The sequence below is a fragment of the Tachypleus tridentatus genome, chromosome 5 (genome assembly GCF_004210375.1).
Source record: "Tachypleus tridentatus isolate NWPU-2018 chromosome 5, ASM421037v1, whole genome shotgun sequence".
Classification (NCBI taxonomy): Eukaryota; Metazoa; Arthropoda; class Merostomata; order Xiphosura; family Limulidae; genus Tachypleus; species Tachypleus tridentatus.
Genome location: NC_134829.1, coordinates 53,266,998 through 53,287,292, shown reverse-complemented (window position 1 = coordinate 53,287,292; position 20,295 = coordinate 53,266,998). Strand labels below are relative to the sequence as shown.

The 20,295-nt window shown below is 33.4% G+C and overlaps 1 protein-coding gene and 1 long non-coding RNA gene across 3 annotated transcripts in view; one reads left to right on the top strand and one right to left on the bottom strand.

Annotated features, from left to right (window-relative positions):
• LOC143251176 (uncharacterized) overlaps positions 1 to 14,764 on the bottom strand; it is an 88,139-nt gene extending 73,375 nt beyond the window's left edge. The window contains exons 1-2 of one of the 2 annotated variants that reach the window (XR_013028529.1): positions 14,492 to 14,764; positions 2,007 to 2,084 (exon numbers count right to left, since the gene is read on the bottom strand). This is a non-coding gene — a long non-coding RNA (uncharacterized LOC143251176). Of the gene's footprint in view, positions 1 to 2,006; positions 2,085 to 14,491 lie in introns of those variants that run through there. The other variant, XR_013028528.1, reaches the window with a different exon arrangement.
• Positions 1,699 to 20,295, top strand: part of LOC143251175 (uncharacterized) — a 28,402-nt gene continuing 9,805 nt past the window's right edge. The window contains exons 1-4 of the mRNA XM_076502586.1: positions 1,699 to 2,240; positions 3,787 to 3,906; positions 7,857 to 7,959; positions 13,489 to 13,654. Coding sequence (XP_076358701.1) covers positions 1,844 to 2,240; positions 3,787 to 3,906; positions 7,857 to 7,959; positions 13,489 to 13,654 — 786 coding nt within the window. The 5' untranslated portion in view covers positions 1,699 to 1,843. The remainder of the gene's footprint in view (positions 2,241 to 3,786; positions 3,907 to 7,856; positions 7,960 to 13,488; positions 13,655 to 20,295) is intronic.

Below are 20,295 nucleotides of genomic sequence, written 5' to 3'. Positions count from 1 at the left end.
GCCGTTTCTTATTAGAAAATGCGTTTTATCATTTGAATGTTGTCGTAAGACTATACGCGAAAACTGTTTTCTGATAAATCTGATAATGACTTAAGTGTGTGTGTTTGTTCACATATGTGTGTATATACATGTATTTATTTAATAACACTGCACAACAAAGTTTTTGCTTCTTGAAAACTGTTGGGTGTTCCTTATAGATTTTTGGCTGCTGATCACGAAAATCACGTCCAAATTTGCCCATCACGTACCGTTTTATCGAAATCTTCAGTTTCACCAGGACATTGCTGCAATGGAAAAACGATATCAGGGCAACTGGAATCGGTCAGTGCTTGCTGACTACTGTTGGACAATGTAACGTGATGCACCGGACATTGAATACAAACGAAAATCAGGAGCAAAACACTTTTAATTATGTTGAACTTAATGGCGTATTAAAAACATAAACGCAATTACGTACGTTATTGCCAGTAAACAGTTAACTGTCTATTTCCCAGAGTTCCTACGTGATGAAGCAAAACCGAAACTATATTTGTGCATACCCAACAGGTACCTGTCACAATCAGCAGAAACTTTTCAGGAAGCAAAACTTTTCAAAAAAAATTGTTGTGCAGTGTTATTTATGTATTTATTGTGTGTGTACATATATATATGTACTCACGTATATATCTGTAAGAATGTTTTAATTTATATATGTGCCGAAGAAGTTTATTTCAAATTAGAAACTTTACACAATACATTTTTTTTTACAAAAAGTAACATAGAATCACGAACAAATTAGTCAGTTACTGTAATACGAGCACTTCATTCATTCGAGATTTACAAGCAAAAGTATTACCATGGTAAATTTTAGTTATATTGTATAACTTTATATCACTTAAGAGTTTAAGAATATTGCTTCATGGGAAATAACGGTCCTAAAAATCTATTATTTTTTACAGCAAAGCCACATCGGGATATCCACCGACGTGGATCGAACCCCTAATTTTTAACGTTATAAATATATAGTACCAGTAGAAGAATAAAAATAATGGAAAAATTATATAAAATTACGTCAACAAAAATGTTTCGAAAGGTAAACTTTAATGGCATCTCTTCAGTTATTATGTGGCCTAGTGGTTAAGGCACTCAACTCGTAATCCGAAGGTCGCAAGTTCGACTCCCCGTCATCCCAAACCTGCTCGCTCTTTCAGCCGTGGGGGCGTTATAATGTGACGATCAATCCCACTATTCGATGGTAAAAGAGTAGCCCAAGAGTTGGCGGAGAGTGGTGATGGCTATCTGCCTTCCCTTTAGTCTTACACTGCTAAATTAGAGACGGCTAGCGAAGATGGCCCTCGTGTAGTTTTGCGCGAAATTTAAAACAAACAAAATAACTTCAAATGTAAGTAAATGCAAATTCGGTAAATACAAACAGTATCTTTTGCAACTCAATAAGAATTAATATGCAAAAGTAATCAAAGTTACAAATTGAAATCCGGTGGTTGTAAACTGATGAAATGTCTGAATAAGATAGAGCGACAGTATGCGCTAGTTTTAGTTAAATCACCAGCAATGTTGTAAAAGTTTAGATGTGGAACTAATGTGAACTATGTTCAAATGTATAGATAATTTAGCACGCCATCTAACGAACACTTGAGGATGTTATATCATGGCCTTGTGTCTGCAAGTCAGATTTATTACCTTCGTCGCATTACAGATAAAGGCAGTGACGTAATCACTATATTACCTTGGAATTTGACAACAGAGAGGTTTTACTTGTAACAAATCAGCATTTATCAAGTAACTTTTTTCATTTGAAACCCGGTGAAGTGAAGTGGTCAGGCAGTTGTTGAAAGTTACTCCAATGAAGTTTCATTGTTTTTTTCTTTACCACAAAATATCTATAATCATACTTAGCACCATATTTTTCGTATCTAGTGCGCTGTTACAGAACTCGTCTCCCGGTTACTCAACGTCAAAATATAGTGTTATGAATCGTCACTCGGTTTGGCCCACGTGGAAAAAAACACGAGATGGAGGCTTTCCAACTAAAGACATTTTAATGATCGGTCACAATGAGATTAAATCAATGTTTGGACGTAAACCTGAAAACGAAAGAACAAAAGACGTTAGTTCTTACATGATATGGACCACAGAAGCTGAGATTCAAAAGGTATCTGCGAAAAGGCTTAACTATGTGACAAGAGGAAGTCATGCTGCGACCACTGCCCGAAATAAGATGAAATTCATCTCGTTGTCAGGTAGTTTTATTACATTTTTATTCTCTCTATGAATAGCAAGTATTACAGTACTAATTAAACGGCCCAGCGTGGCCAGGTCGTTAAGGCACTCGACTCGTAATCCGAGGGTCGCGGGTTCGACTCCCCGTCACACCAAACATGCTCGCCCTTTCAGCCGTTGGGGCGTTAGAATGTTACGGTCAATCCCACTATTCGTTGATAAAAGAGTAACCTAAGAGTTGGCGGTGAGTGGGGGTGACTAGCTGTCTGCCCTTTAGTCTACAAAATTAGAGACGGCTGGCGCAGATAGCCCTCGTGTAGCTTTGCGCGAAATTCAAACAAAAACTAATTAAATATTGTTTCTCTTAAATATTTTCGTATTTCAACAAATGATGAAATAAGCTTTTTAATCTAAAAATGTCCTTACAAATCTTTTTATTTTAATTAATTTAGGACCATAGTGTGGGTTTAACCAGCTGGTTAAGGATTGAAAGTTATTAATTCATAGCTGCGAGAAGCTGATGTATACTTTAGGCTTTATGGCCATTAAAACTGTTTCAGCCAATCTCGTCATTAGATGGAGTAGCTGAAGAGGCGGCTGATACTGCTCATGGTTAGATCTCCCTCTAGACAACCGTTATAAGTTAGAGGTGGGTTTATTTGAACCTTATGGTTATTTGGCGTGATAATTTAATCAAAGTACCATAAATTTGTGTTTCTGACTGAAATTATTATATATTTTGGGTTCAAACGTTACACATTCTATTCACATAGCAAGCCGAGAATTTAGAGCATGGCAGTCGGAGCAGACTATGAAATCTGAACACATACGCCGGTTTGCAAACCACACTCCAAAATCTTTGTGTTAGTAATAACAGTACTATGACGGTGGTACTTTCTTAAAACAAAATAACACGTACAGGACTCGTATACAATTTTTAGTATATTTATAGCTTTATGACGAAGCGTAAGCTATCCGTATTAAGCAAACTTTATGATATGTTACGCATACAAAGCAGCCTCCCAAATAATGTTCACGTAGACAGCAGACATTCTGATAAGTTTACGTACGAAAAAGATTTCACGATTACTTACACGTATGAAACACACTTGATGATAAATTACACAAACCAAGCAGACTTCCTGATAAGTTAAAGATACGAAATAGACTCTGATAAGTTACACGTATTTAGCAGGATTTCTGGTAAGTTACTTCCATGAAACATACTTTCTGCTAAGTGTACATGTTAAGCAAACTTTCTGATAGATTACTGGTATATATTTTTACATCTAAGTTGTTACAGGTGTTTAGGTTTGTGATAATTAACAAAGTTAAGACTCAACATTAACTGTACTATTTCACTATAAACACGATGCATGAAACTAATGAAATTGCTGTTTTCAATCCTACTCTGTTGATTTTAACAACATGTTAATACAAAACTGTACGTAGTAAATACAGTTATAAAAGGTTACATCTTCACCTCAGTCACGTGTCTTTTTGTTTACAAATACATTGTTTATTACTTCCCCATTTCCTTATTGTCTCTTGGATTTTTATTAACAGGTGAACTTAACGAGATCTGTGGCCCTAACAAACGTTGTTCTGTTAATTATACCTACTGCTTAGAAGGAAGATGCCGGTGTCTCAGTGGCTTCACTCAAAACAAACAACAATGTGTAAAGGGTAATATTTTCTGTTGTTGAAAGTCATAGTGGCTATATCTAAACAAACCAATAACGTATAAAGGATAATATTTTATATTGTTGAAAGTCATAGTGGCTATATCTAAACAAACCAATAACGTATAAAGGATAATATTTTCTGTTGTTGAAAGTCACAGTGGCTATATCTAAACAAACCAATAACGTATAAAGGATAATATTTTATATTGTTGAAAGTCATAGTGGCTATATCTAAACAAATCAATAACGTATAAAGGATAATATTTTATATTGTTGAAAGTCACAGTGGCTATATCTAAACAAACCAATCACGTATAAAGGATAATATTTTATATTGTTGAAAGTCATAGTGGCTATATCTAAACAAACCAATAACGTATAAACGACAATATTTTATATTGTTGAATGTCACAGTAGCTATATCTAAACAAACCAATAACCTATAAAGGATAATATTTTATATTGTTGAAAGTCATAGTGGCTATATCTAAACAAACCAATAACGTATAAAGGATAATATTTCTGTTGTTGAAAGTCACAGTGGCTATATCTAAACAAACCAATAACGTATAAAGGATAATATTTTCTGTTGTTGAAAGTTACAGTGGCTATATCTAAACAAACCAATAACGTATAAAGGATAATATTTTCTGTTGTTGAAAGTTACAGTGGCTATATCTAAACAAACCAATGACGTATAAAGGATAATATTTTATATTGTTGAAAGTCACAGTGGCTATATCTATACAAACCAATAACGTATAAAGGATAATATTTTATATTGTTGAAAGTCATAGTGGCTATATCTAAACAAATCAATAACGTATAAAGGATAATATTTTATATTGTTGAAAGTTACAGTGGCTATATCTAAACGAACCAATAACGTATAAAGGATAATATTTTATATTGTTGAAAGTCACAGTGGCTCTATCTATACAAACCAATAACGTATAAAGGATAATATTTTATATTGTTGAAAGTCATAGTGGCTATATCTAAACAAATCAATAACGTATAAAGGATAATATTTTATATTGTTGAAAGTCACAGTGGCTATATCTAAACAAACCAATAACGTATAAAGGATAATATTTTATATTGTTGAAAGTCATAGTGGCTATATCTAAACAAATCAATAACGTATAAAGGATAATATTTTATATTGTTGAAAGTCACAGTGGCTATATCTATACAAACCAATAACGTATAAATGATAATATTTTCTGTTGTTGAAAGTTACAGTGGCTATATCTAAACAAACCAATGACGTATAAAGGATAATATTTTCTGTTGTTGAATGTCACAGTGGCTATATCTAAACAAACCAATAACGTATAAAGGATAATATTTTCTGTTGTTGAAAGTCATAGTGGCTGTATCTAAACAAACCAATAACGTATAAAGGATAATATTTTCTGTTGTTGAAAGTCATAGTGGCTATATCTAAGCAAACCAATAACGTATAAAGGATAATATTTTATATTGTTGAAAGTCACAGTGGCTATATCTAAACAAACCAATAACGTATAAAGGATAATATTTTCTGTTGTTGAAAGTCACAGTGGCTATATCTAAACAAACCAATAACGTATAAAGGATAATATTTTATATTGTTGAAAGTCACAGTGGCTATATCTAAACAAACCAATAACGTATAAAGGATAATATTTTCTGTTGTTGAAAGTCATAGTGGCTGTATCTAAACAAACCAATAACGTATAAAGGATAATATTTTCTGTTGTTGAAAGTCATAGTGGCTATATCTAAGCAAACCAATAACGTATAAAGGATAATATTTCTGTTGTTGAAAGTTACAGTGGCTATATCTAAACAAACCAATGACGTATAAAGGATAATATTTTATATTGTTGAAAGTCACAGTGGCTATATCTAAACAAACCAATAACGTATAAAGGATAATATTTTCTGTTGTTGAAAGTCACAGTGGCTATATCTAAACAAACCAATAACGTATAAAGGATAATATTTTATATTGTTGAAAGTCACAGTGGCTATATCTAAACAAACCAATAACGTATAAAGGATAATATTTTCTGTTGTTGAACGTCATAGTGGCTGTATCTAAACAAACCAATAACGTATAAAGGATAATATTTTCTGTTGTTGAAAGTCATAGTGGCTATATCTAAGCAAACCAATAACGTATAAAGGATAATATTTTATATTGTTGAAAGTCACAGTGACTATATCTAAACGAACCAATAACGTATAAAGGATAATATTTTATATTGTTGAAAGTCACAGTGGCTATATCTAAACAAACCAATAACGTATAAAGGATAATATTTTCTGTTGTTGAAAGTCTTAGTGGCTATATCTAAGCAAACCAATAACGTATAAAGGATAATATTTTATATTGTTGAAAGTCACAGTGGCTATATCTAAGCAAACCAATAACGTATAAAGGATAATATTTTATATTGTTGAAAGTCACAGTGGCTATATCTAAACAAACCAATAACGTATAAAGGATAATATTTTATATTGTTGAAACTCACAGTGGCTATATCTAAACAAATCAATAATAAAGGATAATATTTTATATTGTTGAAACTCACAGTGGCTATATCTGAACAAACCAACAATGTATAAAAATGATATTTTATCTTTTGAAATCACAGTAGTTAAACCTTAAAATCCATTTATATATGAATGGTGATTTTGTATTGTTGAAAGTCACAGAGATTTTACCTTAAAACCAATTTTATATAAATTATAGATTTTTATATTGTTGAAAATGAAAAGTAGCTATACTTAAGGGAAGTAGGAAAAAAAAACAAAGATTGTATACAAAGTAAAACTTTATGTTATTCAACACTTCAGTGGTTGTACACAAAGAAACAGAATGTTTAAAAATTATAAGTATATATTATTCAAGGTCGCAGTATCGTTACACAAAGAAAGGAAAATATTTGAAAGACAGCTTTCTCTATTGTTCAGAACCGTAGTGGCTATTCCTAAAGAAACAATATTGTTTAAAGAAAGAAAGAACAGGATGAGCAGGGGTTATAATTGTTCTGTATCGCATTTCTGAAAATTTTAATTTTCACCTAAGCTACTTTTCTTTCAAAATTATTTTTCTCACTGTTATTAATCTCTATAAGAATTGCTTTGTTTGTATATCAACATAGAATTAACCCCTTCTCTAAGCCTAAGTATCTAATAAATTCAAAGGAACTTTTTGTTTGTATTAGACCACTGTTTATTTCATTATTATTTTCATTTTCACCATAAATGGAGTTTAGGTTGTAGAAAAATATTCGAGAATAGAATATGGAGACTCATCCGAACTTGAGTGTTCTGGAATATTTTATTTGTTCACCTAAGCCTGAGTAACTCATAAGTTGAAAGTTATATTTGTAACTATGACCAGGTGAATCTAATATGAACTCAATGAACTGATTAGAGAGAAGAGAGATAAAGATTAACAAATAAAGTGAAAAATACAAGTAGGAAGTAAAGGAAAAATGTAAACAGAAATAACGAATAAATGAAACGAGAAAGTTTTATTTTGGGTTATAGACAAAATGATTGTTTGTTTGTTTGTTTGTTTTGGAATTTCGCACAAAGCTACTCGAGGGCTATCTGTGCTAGCCGTCCCTAATTTAGCAGTGTAAGACTAGAGGGAAGGCAGCTAGTCATCACCACCCACCGCCAACTCTATAGACAAAATGAAGGATCGAAGTATGGACAGAGGAAATTTCACACAAAAGTAAATAATTGGGACAGTCAGAAATTACGAAACAGGGGTGGAAGATAATAAATGTATGTGGGGAAGAGAAATAATTAAAGAAAATGAGGAAAATGAATTAGGTGAGAAAATTAACAGAAACAATTGTGAAAACAATAAAGAAAGCTAAATTACGAATTATGTATGATAGAATTTTCACAGACAGTGTTCTTATTATGTTAGTATATACTTTCCAGAATATACAGAAGAAGAGAACAAAAGGATTAAAACCGTAATGATTGGTGTGGTTATTCTACTCTGTTCTTTGCTGGTCTGTCTGTTTGCTTACTTATGTAAAACGTAAGTACTTAATTTGCACTTAATACTTATAATATTAAAAGTAATTTATTAGAGAATATAACATTGTTAATAGCTGCAAGAAACATGATATTTTTTTATTTTAAAAATAAATCAAATTTTAAAAGTTAACTCCAATAATCTTGTGAATCGTTTAATATTTTCAAAGTCAAAACTAATAATCCCAGTAGTTTATAATTCACCATTGAACATTGCTTTAATATTAACTGATGTAATTCATCTGATTGAGATAAAAAATGCAATTGCTATAGTTTTTTAACGAGAATGTTTTTTTTCTTAGTTATCCCCTATGTTCTATTAACTGTGAATTTAAACAATGAGTTGATTTGAATACCAGTTAATCTGCGTTTATCATTTTATAACAATGCAAGTTTACGAACGCTCTGAAGATAAATAAGCAGCAATGCGTTATAATTTATCTTCAGTGCGTCAATATTGTTGAATAAAATATTATGAAACAATAAAAGTATACAAATTGTACAACATTAATACAATTTTTAATCTGGAAATTAAAAAAATAAACTGTTAAGATATCGATTACGTAGACTAAACACGTCTTCAAAGGAACTTACATAATAATTAATATTAGCTTGCGATAAGAGAAAGCTATGTACTCAGAGTGAAGATGATAATCACCAAGTAATAAGTCTAGCCAATAAGATATTCCTTTCTTTCCACTTAAAGAAATTAGAAAGCTTTGTTTCATCAGTTCGCTATTCTCGCTGTTAACGATTTTTTATAACCCGGTTTGCCATTGTTTAGATTAATTGTTTGTTTGTTTTTTGAATTTCGCGCAAAGCTACTCGAGGACTATCTATGCTAGCCGTCCCTAATTCAGCAGTGTAAGGCTAGAGGGAAAGCAGCTAGTCATCACCACCCACCGCCAACTCTTGGGCAACTCTTTTACCAACGAATAGTGGGATTGACCGTCACATTATAACGCCCCCACGGCTGAAAGGGCGAGCATGTTTGGCGCGACGGGGATGCGAACCCGCGACCCTAAAATTACGAGTTGCACGCCTTAACACGCTTGGCCATGCTGGGCCCGCTTAGAATTAATATCGTATGACACTAGTAAGGCTAAATTAACTTGATGAAAGAAAAATTATTAACAAAGCTTCCACGAGCCAGGATTTTGCAGAACCTAATTATTCGAGTCATTCCGGATCGATTTTGTATTATCTAACAGTTTTACCAAAACTAGATTAGACAACAAAACAGGCGATTTCCGTACCCTTTGTGAAAACCGGATCCAAAACTGGTCATAAATAGATATCTAAATATTGTCAACATTCAGTGAGTGAGTGTACTGATCTTGTATGGCTAAAGTAACGTTGATACAGTAAAACAAGAAAACCGATTGTAAGTGTGAAGTATGTGTGGTACTTGTGTGGAAATACTTTCGATGTCAGTGTAGATGCAACGGTCTAAACCCAGTGGTCAAAATGGCACGAAATGCAGGTGTGAAACAGCCACAAAACAAATTAAAGACACGAAGAAATAAAAAGTAAGGATTGATTACACTACTCCATTGAAGAGTGATAAAGATGGCGATACTTCTGAGGATCTTTGGACTTCGTGACACAAAGGAAACGACGCAGATCATCCAAGACCTTAAGTGTGAAAGTAAGGTGTTGTTGTAGTACTCCAACAGGGGGGAAAGATGTCTATTCAATCCAATAGTTCATTGGCATCGAATCCACAGCAACGTCAAACTTTCTAAACGAAGGAGCTAGACAGGAGGCATCAAGATTAAGTGTTCCTAACAAGAACAATTGATCACTTGTGTTCTTCAAGACTGTATTAAGGATTCTGTACCCCATGTTACTCCCAGGAGATCCAGATGGTCTTACGAACGTAATTGAAAACATTTCTAAACAATCTGATAATACAAAACTATTCTCATCTGCCAGTGATGTGCAACATGTTCTGCCAGAGAAATATATTCAGAGAAAAGTTATACTTGTGGAGTTGTGTTGTTTGATGACATTGAGAGAGGCGAAAGAGAGATTGAAGATTAGAGTACAATTTTTTGAAACAGCTAGATGGCACTTTCGTCAATTAAAGTTTGGGTTTCGGCTAGAACCTACAGTACAATCTGTCCACAATTACTGTAAGTGAGCTGCGCTGAAAGCTGTAGAGTGCCATTGGTCAAGGTGATAATAATTATTCCTCTGATGTCAAGGTCAAGACGTTTGTTTTCAGAGTAGATGCAAAAAGCAAGAATCCAACAAACTGTACTTGATCTTAGTCAAGAATCCAACAAACTGTACTTGATCTTAGTCAAGAATCCAACAAACTGTACTTGATCTTAGTCAAGAATCCAACAAACTGTACTTGATCTTAGTCAAGAAACCAACAAACTGTACTTGATCTTAGTCAAGAATCCAACAAACTGTACTTGATCTTAGTCAAGAATCCAACAAACTGTACTTGATCTTAGTCAAGAATCCAACAAACTGTACTTGATCTTAGCCAAGAATCCAACAAACTATACTTGATCTTAGTCAAGAAACCAACAAACTATACTTGATCTTAGTCAAGAATCCAACAAACTGTACTTGATCTTAGTCAAGAATCCAACAAACTGTACTTGATCTTAGTCAAGAAACCAACAAACTGTACTTGATCTTAGTCAAGAATCCAACAAACTGTACTTGATCTTAGTCAAGAATCCAACAAACTGTACTTGATCTTAGTCAAGAAACCAACAAACTATACTTGATCTTAGTCAAGAAACCAACAAACTGTACTTGATCTTAGTCAAGAAACCAACAAACTGTACTTGATCTTAGTCAAGAAACCAACAAACTGTACTTGATCTTAGTCAAGAAACCAAGTGTGTAAGTCAACAACTTAACACTACATGCACTTCTAACTTTACTACTGTATACTAGGGAAAACAAAAACTTACGACAGTGTCATTAAATCTGCGAAATTTGTCGTAAAACTGTGTGTGGAATTTAAGATCAACCTGAAAATGCTAAAAATATGATTGCAGCTCATTTCATATTAACGTCTGCCATAAAGATCAAATCCTGTTAAAAATTATTGAATTACGGAGAGTTTATCTTAGTTTCTTCGAACAAATTGCGTATTCTAACGCAGTGTAATGTCGCCCGAAATGCTAGAGGTGGTGCTATGAACGACATGTTTAACACCTTGATGTGTGCTTCACAGCGAATTCTTACCATTAGGCAGTACAATTCTGTTACGATTATAATTATGTTTGAATAAATACAAGAAAAGCCTTTCCAAAGAAAAAAATTCATTCATCGAGAGCACTTAGATCAGCGACGACTTCTTTCGTGAACCAATCAATACGAAAGAAATCTTTCCGACTTAAAAAATAAACATTTAATTAATTCTGGATATTGTTCCAGCCACAAGATAATAAATAAGGATATCAAAGTTATGATGATTTATAAACGAACGTTCACGAGCTTCCAGTCACATGTTAAATCTAACTGTAATTCTCAGTAGAAGGATGGATGAAGAGACTAGAATCACAGATCCCCGACCACACATACATACCACGTTCTTCAACACAGATCCATGGTGGTTTAGCTTTAATCTGTTTAGCTGTAGTCTTTAAAGCCGAAGTACACGAACAGAACTTTGTTTCTTATAAAAGGCTAAAACGGAATATGTACACATACTATACAAACCGTAAAGAGCTAACACTATAGTTTGGTGTTATAAAATACATACACATACTACACAAACCGTAAAGAGCTAACACTATAGTTTGGTGTTATAAAATACATACACATACTACACAAACCGTAAAGAGCTAACACTATAGTTTGGTGTTATAAAATATATACACATACTATACAAACCGTAAAGAGCTAACACTATAGTTTGGTGTTATAAAATACATACACATACTACACAAACCGTAAAGAGCTAACACTATAGTTTGGTGTTATAAAATACATACACATACTACACAAACCGTAAAGAGCTAACACTATAGTTTGGTGTTATAAAATATATACACATACTATACAAACCGTAAAGAGCTAACACTATAGTTTGGTGTTATAAAATCTCAAGCGCTCTATTGAGTTAGCAGGAAGGGGCACGAATATTCTAGATCCTGTGCAGAGTTTGTCCAATGTGTGGCCTAAGGCTAACTTCATTTCCCTTTGCAGAAAGCCAGCTAAATAGGGGGATAGGTGTACAGATCATGTCTCCGAACATGTGGATGGTGTTGACTGAGTTCCCTTCATCTGTTTTACTACTTCAGCATTAGTTGTGGCTCGAGTAGTTTTATATAAATTGAATAAATTTTCGTTTTCAGAAGGTTTTGAAGGCCCGGCATGGCCAAGTGGATAAGGTACTCGACTCGTAATCTGAGTGTGGTGGGTTCGAATCCCCGTCACACCAAACATGCTCGCCCTTTCAGCCGTGGGGGCGTTATAATGTTACGGTCAATCCCACTATTCGTTTGTAAAGAGTAGCCCAAAAGTTGGCGGTAGGTGGTGATGACTATCTGCCTTCCCTCTAGCCTTACACAGCTAAATTAGGGACGGCTAGCCCATACAGCCCTTGTGTAGCTTTTCGGGAAATTCATAAACACACAAACCGAAAGTTTTGGTTGTGAATAGTGTTATTTTCAGACAATACTCATCGGTGAGTGGTAAAACAGGTTTGCTTTGAATTTTGCACAAAGCTACACGAGGGCTATTTGCGCTATCGTCCCTAATTTACCAACGAAAGGCTACAGGGAAGGTCACTAGTCATTTCCACCTACCGGCAACTCTTGAGTACTATTTTACCAACGAATAATAGAATTTACCGTCACATTATAACGTCCCATGTATTCTGGGGTCTTATGAGTAGCGCTGAATGATGGCAATGTTTGTTTTGTTATTTTAGTGCAAAACTACACTGTGGAATAGGTGCACTCTGTCCAAAACGGAAGCAAGTTCGTAAACTTATTGCTGACCTACCTTGTGATAGAGACTGCACTGAAGCTGGAACATATAAAATATGATTAGACTTTTGTATAAATATACACTACACATAATACGGTTAAACTTCTGTATAAATACACAATACACATAATACGATTGAAAGTTATTATTTAGTGCTATTGTATCACCTTTTAAATGCTACAAAATCTCTAACACCCACTTGTTACAAACAAGTTGTCAATAAATAATTATACGGCGCTCTGTAGTGGTTTTGTGAAAATGCGCAACAAAATGTTTAATACTCATTATGATACAACCAAAATAACGCTAATATCATAAGCGTAAATCTGTTTAGCAACTGTTAGATTTGAATTCCATGATGTCATTTTGACTCAAGTAATATACACTAATTGTTTTGAAAGTTGAATTGAATGTTCTTTCAAGTTTATTTTTGGAATTTCTTACAATATTCTATAAATTTTAAATAGTATAAATTAATAGCATGTGCTGTTAAGTAGCCTTACGATATGCTGTAACACATTATGAAATATTTAACCTTTAGCGTGATGTGTTACATATTTTTCAACAGACCCTTGCGAAAATGCATGCTTCCGGAGACACAAGAAGTATCGGAACACATTCCAGAATCAATACCACATACAGATAATCACTTAATGCATTGCGCCATCTGGTGTCAAACCAAGCCCCCTACGTATGATGAAGCTGTGACAAATAACCAGTTTCCCTTGCGAAAGGTAATGTAATAGTATAATTTTATGTTTGTACTTTTTGTGTGTGTCGTCATGAAAATCCTGAAAATTTTATTGTTTGTGCACACAGTCTTACAGATAAGTACCAGTTTAAGCTTTAGGCTTAAGGCTTGTTTGTTTTTCAACTACGATACCCAAAAATTTAAGAAGTACGAGAGCAGATCGGGACATTAACATTTACATTCAACAATTCAGTTACGGACTCGCCTTACCCTTAATTACTGAAAGTGAAAAACGTTTATTTTCCGTTTTATCGTATTACAAATCATCTCCAATATAACAAAAAACTTTAATCACTGCTATTCATATTTAACAATTAAGAACTGTAATAAGAGTTTTTGCCAACTTCTAAAAATGGCATTTTGATAATTATCTAGCTAAACACAACAAATGCTGTTCAGTTATATCCTTACTGGGGTAGCTACATTTTAACAAGAACGTTAGATATATCTTGGGTATGTGTGTGTGTATGATGTGTGTATGTTATTCCAACTTTTCTCAAACTTATCGTGAAACTAAATTTATTTCATATTCTTTAAGTTGTGTTACCACGTCCATCAGGATACAAGGGTTATTTTTACACTATAAGTTGCATATTAAAAGTAAATTCAGTCTGGAAACTCCCTAAAAGGATTGTTTTTGTGTGTATACTTTAGAGACAAATTTTATTTTGTTAATTGATACGTTTTTAAGTGAAATACAGCATCCTTAAGTCTCCATATTAGCTAGTATTAACGTCTACCTGCTGGAATATATCAGTAAAGCCACAATCTCACCATTATTTAGTAAGCAGTTGCCAACCTTTTCTGGCTCTGTTCTTACCTTTCTGTGTTTAACTTGAGATACGAACGATTTTGCCTGCGATTCGGTAAGGAAGGTCGAAGCATCACGATAGTCAGCAGTAAGATGAGCAGACAGAAACATTTTGAAAGCAGCTACTGACGTAATATTGAATTGGGCTTGATACACAACATCTGTTTAGATGTTTCTAAACGTTCCCTGAATATCTCTTGTGTGTCATTTGGAGACTTCCACGCTTCTTGTGATTGGCCCTGAAGCTCGTGATGTGCTGACGTATTTCAGTCACATTCCACTTCAAACCACTTTTCGTAGCCCCGGTGCTAAAAGTGTGTGGGGAATGCCATCTTATTGGTCAATTTTTTTTGGAAAAAATTGCAGTTCAAACTGAGAACAAGCGGATTGGATAATTTCTTTCAACAAAAATGTCCCCCACTAACTCGAGAAGGGACTTCTAACAAGGAAATGTTCGTTTTGCTCAGCAAAATTATGAATATTTTAGAGAATATTATCTGAAATGAAAGCCAGTTATACAAATTTATTTCACCCACAACTAATGTGTAAGAGGTTCATGCAAAATATTTTATATGTGATATTTTTTCTATACTACTGGAAATTGAAAAAAAATAAATTAAAAGATTTAAATTTCAAAAGGTCTAAAATTTGTATGATATAAAATATTACAATTCAAGCAAGCAAAAATTGTCCGTCTTACCTTCTAGAGTTTTGTCTTGATCCCTAATATGCCTTGTAGATTTCACACAGTTTAGCAGATGCTGTCACACAGTACCTTTTTGCTCTTATCTTGATAAATTGGCCACATACTTAGCAGATTGCGTCTGGAGAATGGTTGCGGCTTCTTGATGCCATCTCTGATAAAAATCAGATAGGTCTATGTGTTCACTTAGGCAGCTAGAACTAAACTGAAGTGGTGAGTGGTGAGCTCCTGCATATATATTACTGTGGAAAGTTCTAGAAAATTGTAAAACGTTCTTGAAAATTCTCGTAAGTTCTATACATTCTAGAAAGCCCTTAAAAATTCTTGTAAGTTCGAGAAAATTCTCTGTCAGATACTCAGCACTAAATATACCTGGAATGTTCTAGAAAACGGGTAAATTTGAAAATTTCATTACTGAGGTCACAAAAGCAAAGGTTAAAGAGATAAATAGGTCTTTTCCATTTACTTTAGGCATAAGCAATTGGGAAAAAGTAAAAAATTTGTTACATAGTGTAATTTATAAAAATAATACTTAAGATGCAGTTTCTAAGAGGGCTGAGAAATTGATAATTTGTATAAAGAATTCTTAATACCTAGTTTCTAAGAGGGCTGATAAACTGATAATTTGTAAAAAGAATTCTTAATACCTAGTTTCTAAGAGGGCTGATAAACTGATAATTTGTAAGAATAATTCGTAATACCTAATTTCTAAGAGGGCTGAGAAATTGATAATTTGCAAAAAGAATTCTTAATACCTAGTTTCTAAGAGGGCTAATAAATTGATAATTTGCAAAAAGAATTCTTAACACCTAGTTTCTAAGAGGGCTGAGAAATTGATAATTTGGAAAAGGAATTCTTAATACCTAGTTTCTAAGAGGGCTGAGAAATTGATAATTTGCAAAAAGAATTCTTAATACCTAGTTTCTAGGAGGGCTGAGAAATTGATAATTTGTAAAAAGAATTCTTAATACCTAGTTTCTAAGAGGGCTGAGAAATTGATAATTTGCAAAAAGAATTCTTAATACCTAGTTTCTAAGAGGGCTGAGAAATTGATAATTTGCAAAAAGAATTCTTAACACCTAGTTTCTAAGAGGGCTGAGAAATTGATAATTTGGAAAAGGAATTCTTTTAGTTTTATTCTTAGGTTTAATCCGTGTTTCTGTAGGGATCACTTAGTTTTATTACCAGGTTTAATCCGTGTTTCTGTAAGAATCACTCAGTTTTATTATCAGGTTTAATCCGTGTTTCTGTAGGGATCACTTAGTTTTATTACCAGGTTTAATCCGTGTTTCTGTAAGAATCACTCAGTTTTATTATCAGGTTTAATCCGTGTTTCTGTAAGAATCACTCAGTGTTATTGCCAGGTTTAATCCGTGTTTCTGTAAGAATCACTCAGTTTTATTATCAGGTTTAATCCGTGTTTCTGTAAGAATCACTCAGTGTTATTATCAGGTTTAATCCGTGTTTCTGTAAGGATCACTCAGTTTTATTACCAGGTTTAATCCGTGTTTCTGTAAGAATCACTCAGTTTTATTGTCAGGTTTATTCCGTGTTTCTGTAAGGATCACTCAGTGTTATTGCCAGGTTTATTCCGTGTTTCTGTAAGAATCACTCAGTTTTATTGTCAGGTTTAATCCGTGTTTCTGTAAGAATCACTCAGTGTTATTGTCAGGTTTAATCCGTGTTTCTGTAAGGATCACTCAGTTTTATTGTCAGGTTTAATCCGTGTTTCTGTAAGAATCACTCAGTTTTATTATCAGGTTTATTCCGTATTTCTGTAAGAATCACTCAGTGTTATTGTCAGGTTTATTCCGTGTTTCTGTAAGAATCACTCAGTGTTATTGCCAGGTTTATTCCGTGTTTCTGTAAGAATCACTCAGTGTTATTGTCAGGTTTAATCCGTGTTTCTGTAAGAATCACTCAGTGTTATTGTCAGGTTTTGCTTCATATAAGAAATAAAAAGCGTAATTAATTAAGTCTAAAGAGCAGATTTGAATATAAATATTATTTTGTTGTAGTTATAGACTTAAACATTTTAAATATCTTTTTCATGTTCGTACAGATGTCACTGTTATCCAATGAGGTGGTTAGGGCGCTGGACACGCACTCTGAGGGTAGGGGGTTCGAATGGTCGTCCCACCAATCAATGCATTCGCACCTCAAGTCGTCGGGTGGTTATAATGTTTTTTTGTTTGTAAAAGAGTAGCCCAAGAGTAGGCGATGAATAGTGATGACTAGCTGCCTTACCTTTTGTCTTACACTGCGAGATTAGGGACGGCTAGCGCAGATAACCCTCTTGTTGCTTTGCACGAAATTAAAAACAAACAACATATTCCCTTCACTCTGATTATAGTAAAGTGATAGTTCACGATTGTATTTAATTATGGACTAGAACTCTCATACTTGTTTCTTATTAATTTATCAATGACTTTACTTCACGTGTGAGAAATATAAACAAGGTATGTGTAGAATCATTAATTACAGCGAGATCGTGTGTAGATCACTGTAACTCAGTGACAAGTGGTAAATTGACTAACAGATGAAACATGATAGCTAGTCTTATCGTTTTAAATAGAGTGTCTGCTGAATCATTCAGAAAAATAACGTAGTAGCGTCAGTGTTAGTTATTTGTCAAATTATATACGAGTATAGGTTCACTAGCGTGAGTATAATATTACTTAGAACCCCATAGAGACAACATATATAGATTAGAAGCTGACGCCTGAACCAGTAAACAGTCTTTATATGTGTATGAACAAAATCGTGAAGGAAAACATAATGATTAACACGTGTTTCTTCCTCAAGTGGACACTTTCACAGCTTTAGAGTTCTACGATAGTTCTAAATCCATATATCATCTTAATTATGTATTATAACCATGAATAACGTATAACACTTAATAACAAATGTCGTATAATTTCCTATTTTTCAGATAGTGGCTTTAAGATCCGGGGTTCCATTCTCTGTGGTTAATACAGCGGATAACTCAATGTGGTTTTGCTCTTAAACAATCAAACAAAATAGATACATAGCTTCCTGTGTTTACATACTAACCTTTCCACATTCAGTGGGTTGTATCCTGTGTGTGTTATATTTTTTGTGCAACACCTTTGTTTATGGCCTTATTACGTGTATTTTATTAAGCTAATGCAAGTTAATGGCATACTTTCATATTACACTTTTTTCTCCAGATTGTAAAATAAATACAATTGTTCTGTAAATTTTATCATTTTCATTTAAAGTAAGAAATAATTTGCAGCTGCTGTTTGCTTTCAAAGAGAAATTCCATTGCAATCTTTCGTTCACTGATTCTATGAGATAAAGTAGCAAGATTTGAATGACGGCCTTTTACAGAGCACGCAATCTACAATACAACTTCAACTTGTATTTGTTCTTATGGATGTGCACTAAAAACTACAACTTCAAGTTTCATTTGTCTTCAAAGATGTACACTATAAAATACAACTTCAACTTGTATTTTGTCTCATAGATGTGTACTAAAACCTACAACTTCAAGTTTCATTTGTCTTCAAGGATGTACACTGTAAAATACAACTTCAACTTGTATTTGTTCTCATGGCTGCACACTGTAAAATACAACTTCAACTTGTATTTGTTCTCATGGCTGCACACTATATAATAGAACTTCAACTTTTATTTGTTCTTATAGCTTACACACTATACAATACAGCTTGAATTTGTATTTGTCCTCATGGATGTACACAATAAAATACACCTTGAAGTTGTATTTGCCCTAATGGTTGTATAGTAGTTGTATTCTTCCTCTTGGCTGTACACCATACAATACAACTTCAAATGGTAATTGTAATTATGGCTGTAATTTTATGAATAACAGTTATGTTATGATCCTAACTAGAACTCATTTGTGGCAAGATATTCGCATCAAATGTCTTTCTTTCTGCTGGAACTCAAGTGACGAGAAAGTTACGTATGCAATGAATGACATCTCTTGCCAATTATATCTGTCGCTTCCTTGTGGCACAGCGGTTAGTCTGCGGGTTTAAATGCACGTGGTAGGCACAACAAGTAAAGCCCATCGTGTAGCTTTCTGCTTAACTGCAAACAAATTGATCATAGCCATAAAATTACTGTGAGTTGTCGAACAAGTGGAAGCTAGAGAACATAACCAAGTATAAAAGTGCATCGCAATTGACCTCTTAAACATTTATTCATTTCTGTAATACTGAATATGTCCTTTGACAAATGTCCCAGGAAACCTAAAGGAAACTATTCTGTAACGTGAGAGTTTCGATTACCAGAAGTTTATCTTGAGAGTCTAAAAACCAGCACTGGTTCTCGCATCAGATCTGATACTGATAAAATATTTAGATGTGTAACAAGATACATGGACGTCGTTCTTTAGCAGGAATATTAACTACAAGTAATGATATCACGTTTATCCAGCATGTAACAAGCACTTTTTGTGCGAAACCTCCTGAAAAAGTGTATCAAAAATATTAGCAAAGAATTGTAAAAAAATTGTCCTTTATTTTCTTTGTTTGATATATTTGGTGCAAAAACTGGATTAAAATAGACGTTTGTTGTGTATTTAATGGATTCCTCCAACTCTTGTAGACTAGGCTTGTGTTTACCTCATTCAGGGGTTACGCATTTATCAGTTTGTGTTTTCTCTACCCGATGCATATTGTTATCATGTTTAACACATTCTTGGGTTTACATCCGTTACGTATCTACCAGTTTGTGTTTTCTCCAACTACTTTCTACTGTTTTAACCAGCTTGTAATAAAAATCTTGTATCGTTTCCTTATTTTCAACGTTTATAACCAAACAACTAACTAGCGTGATGTATAGTTATTTTTATTGGGCCTCTTATTATCAAATAATCCTTATATTTGTTTGTTATTTTATTGGGCCTCTTATTATCAAATAATCCTTATATTTGTTTGTTATTTTATTGGGCCTCTTATTATCAAATAATCCTTATATTTGTTTGTTATTTTATTGGGCCTCTTATTATCAAATAATCCTTATATTTGTTTGTTATTTTATTGGGCCTCTTATTATCAAATAATCCTTATATTTGTTTGTTATTTTATTGGGCCTCTTATTATCAAATAATCCTTATATT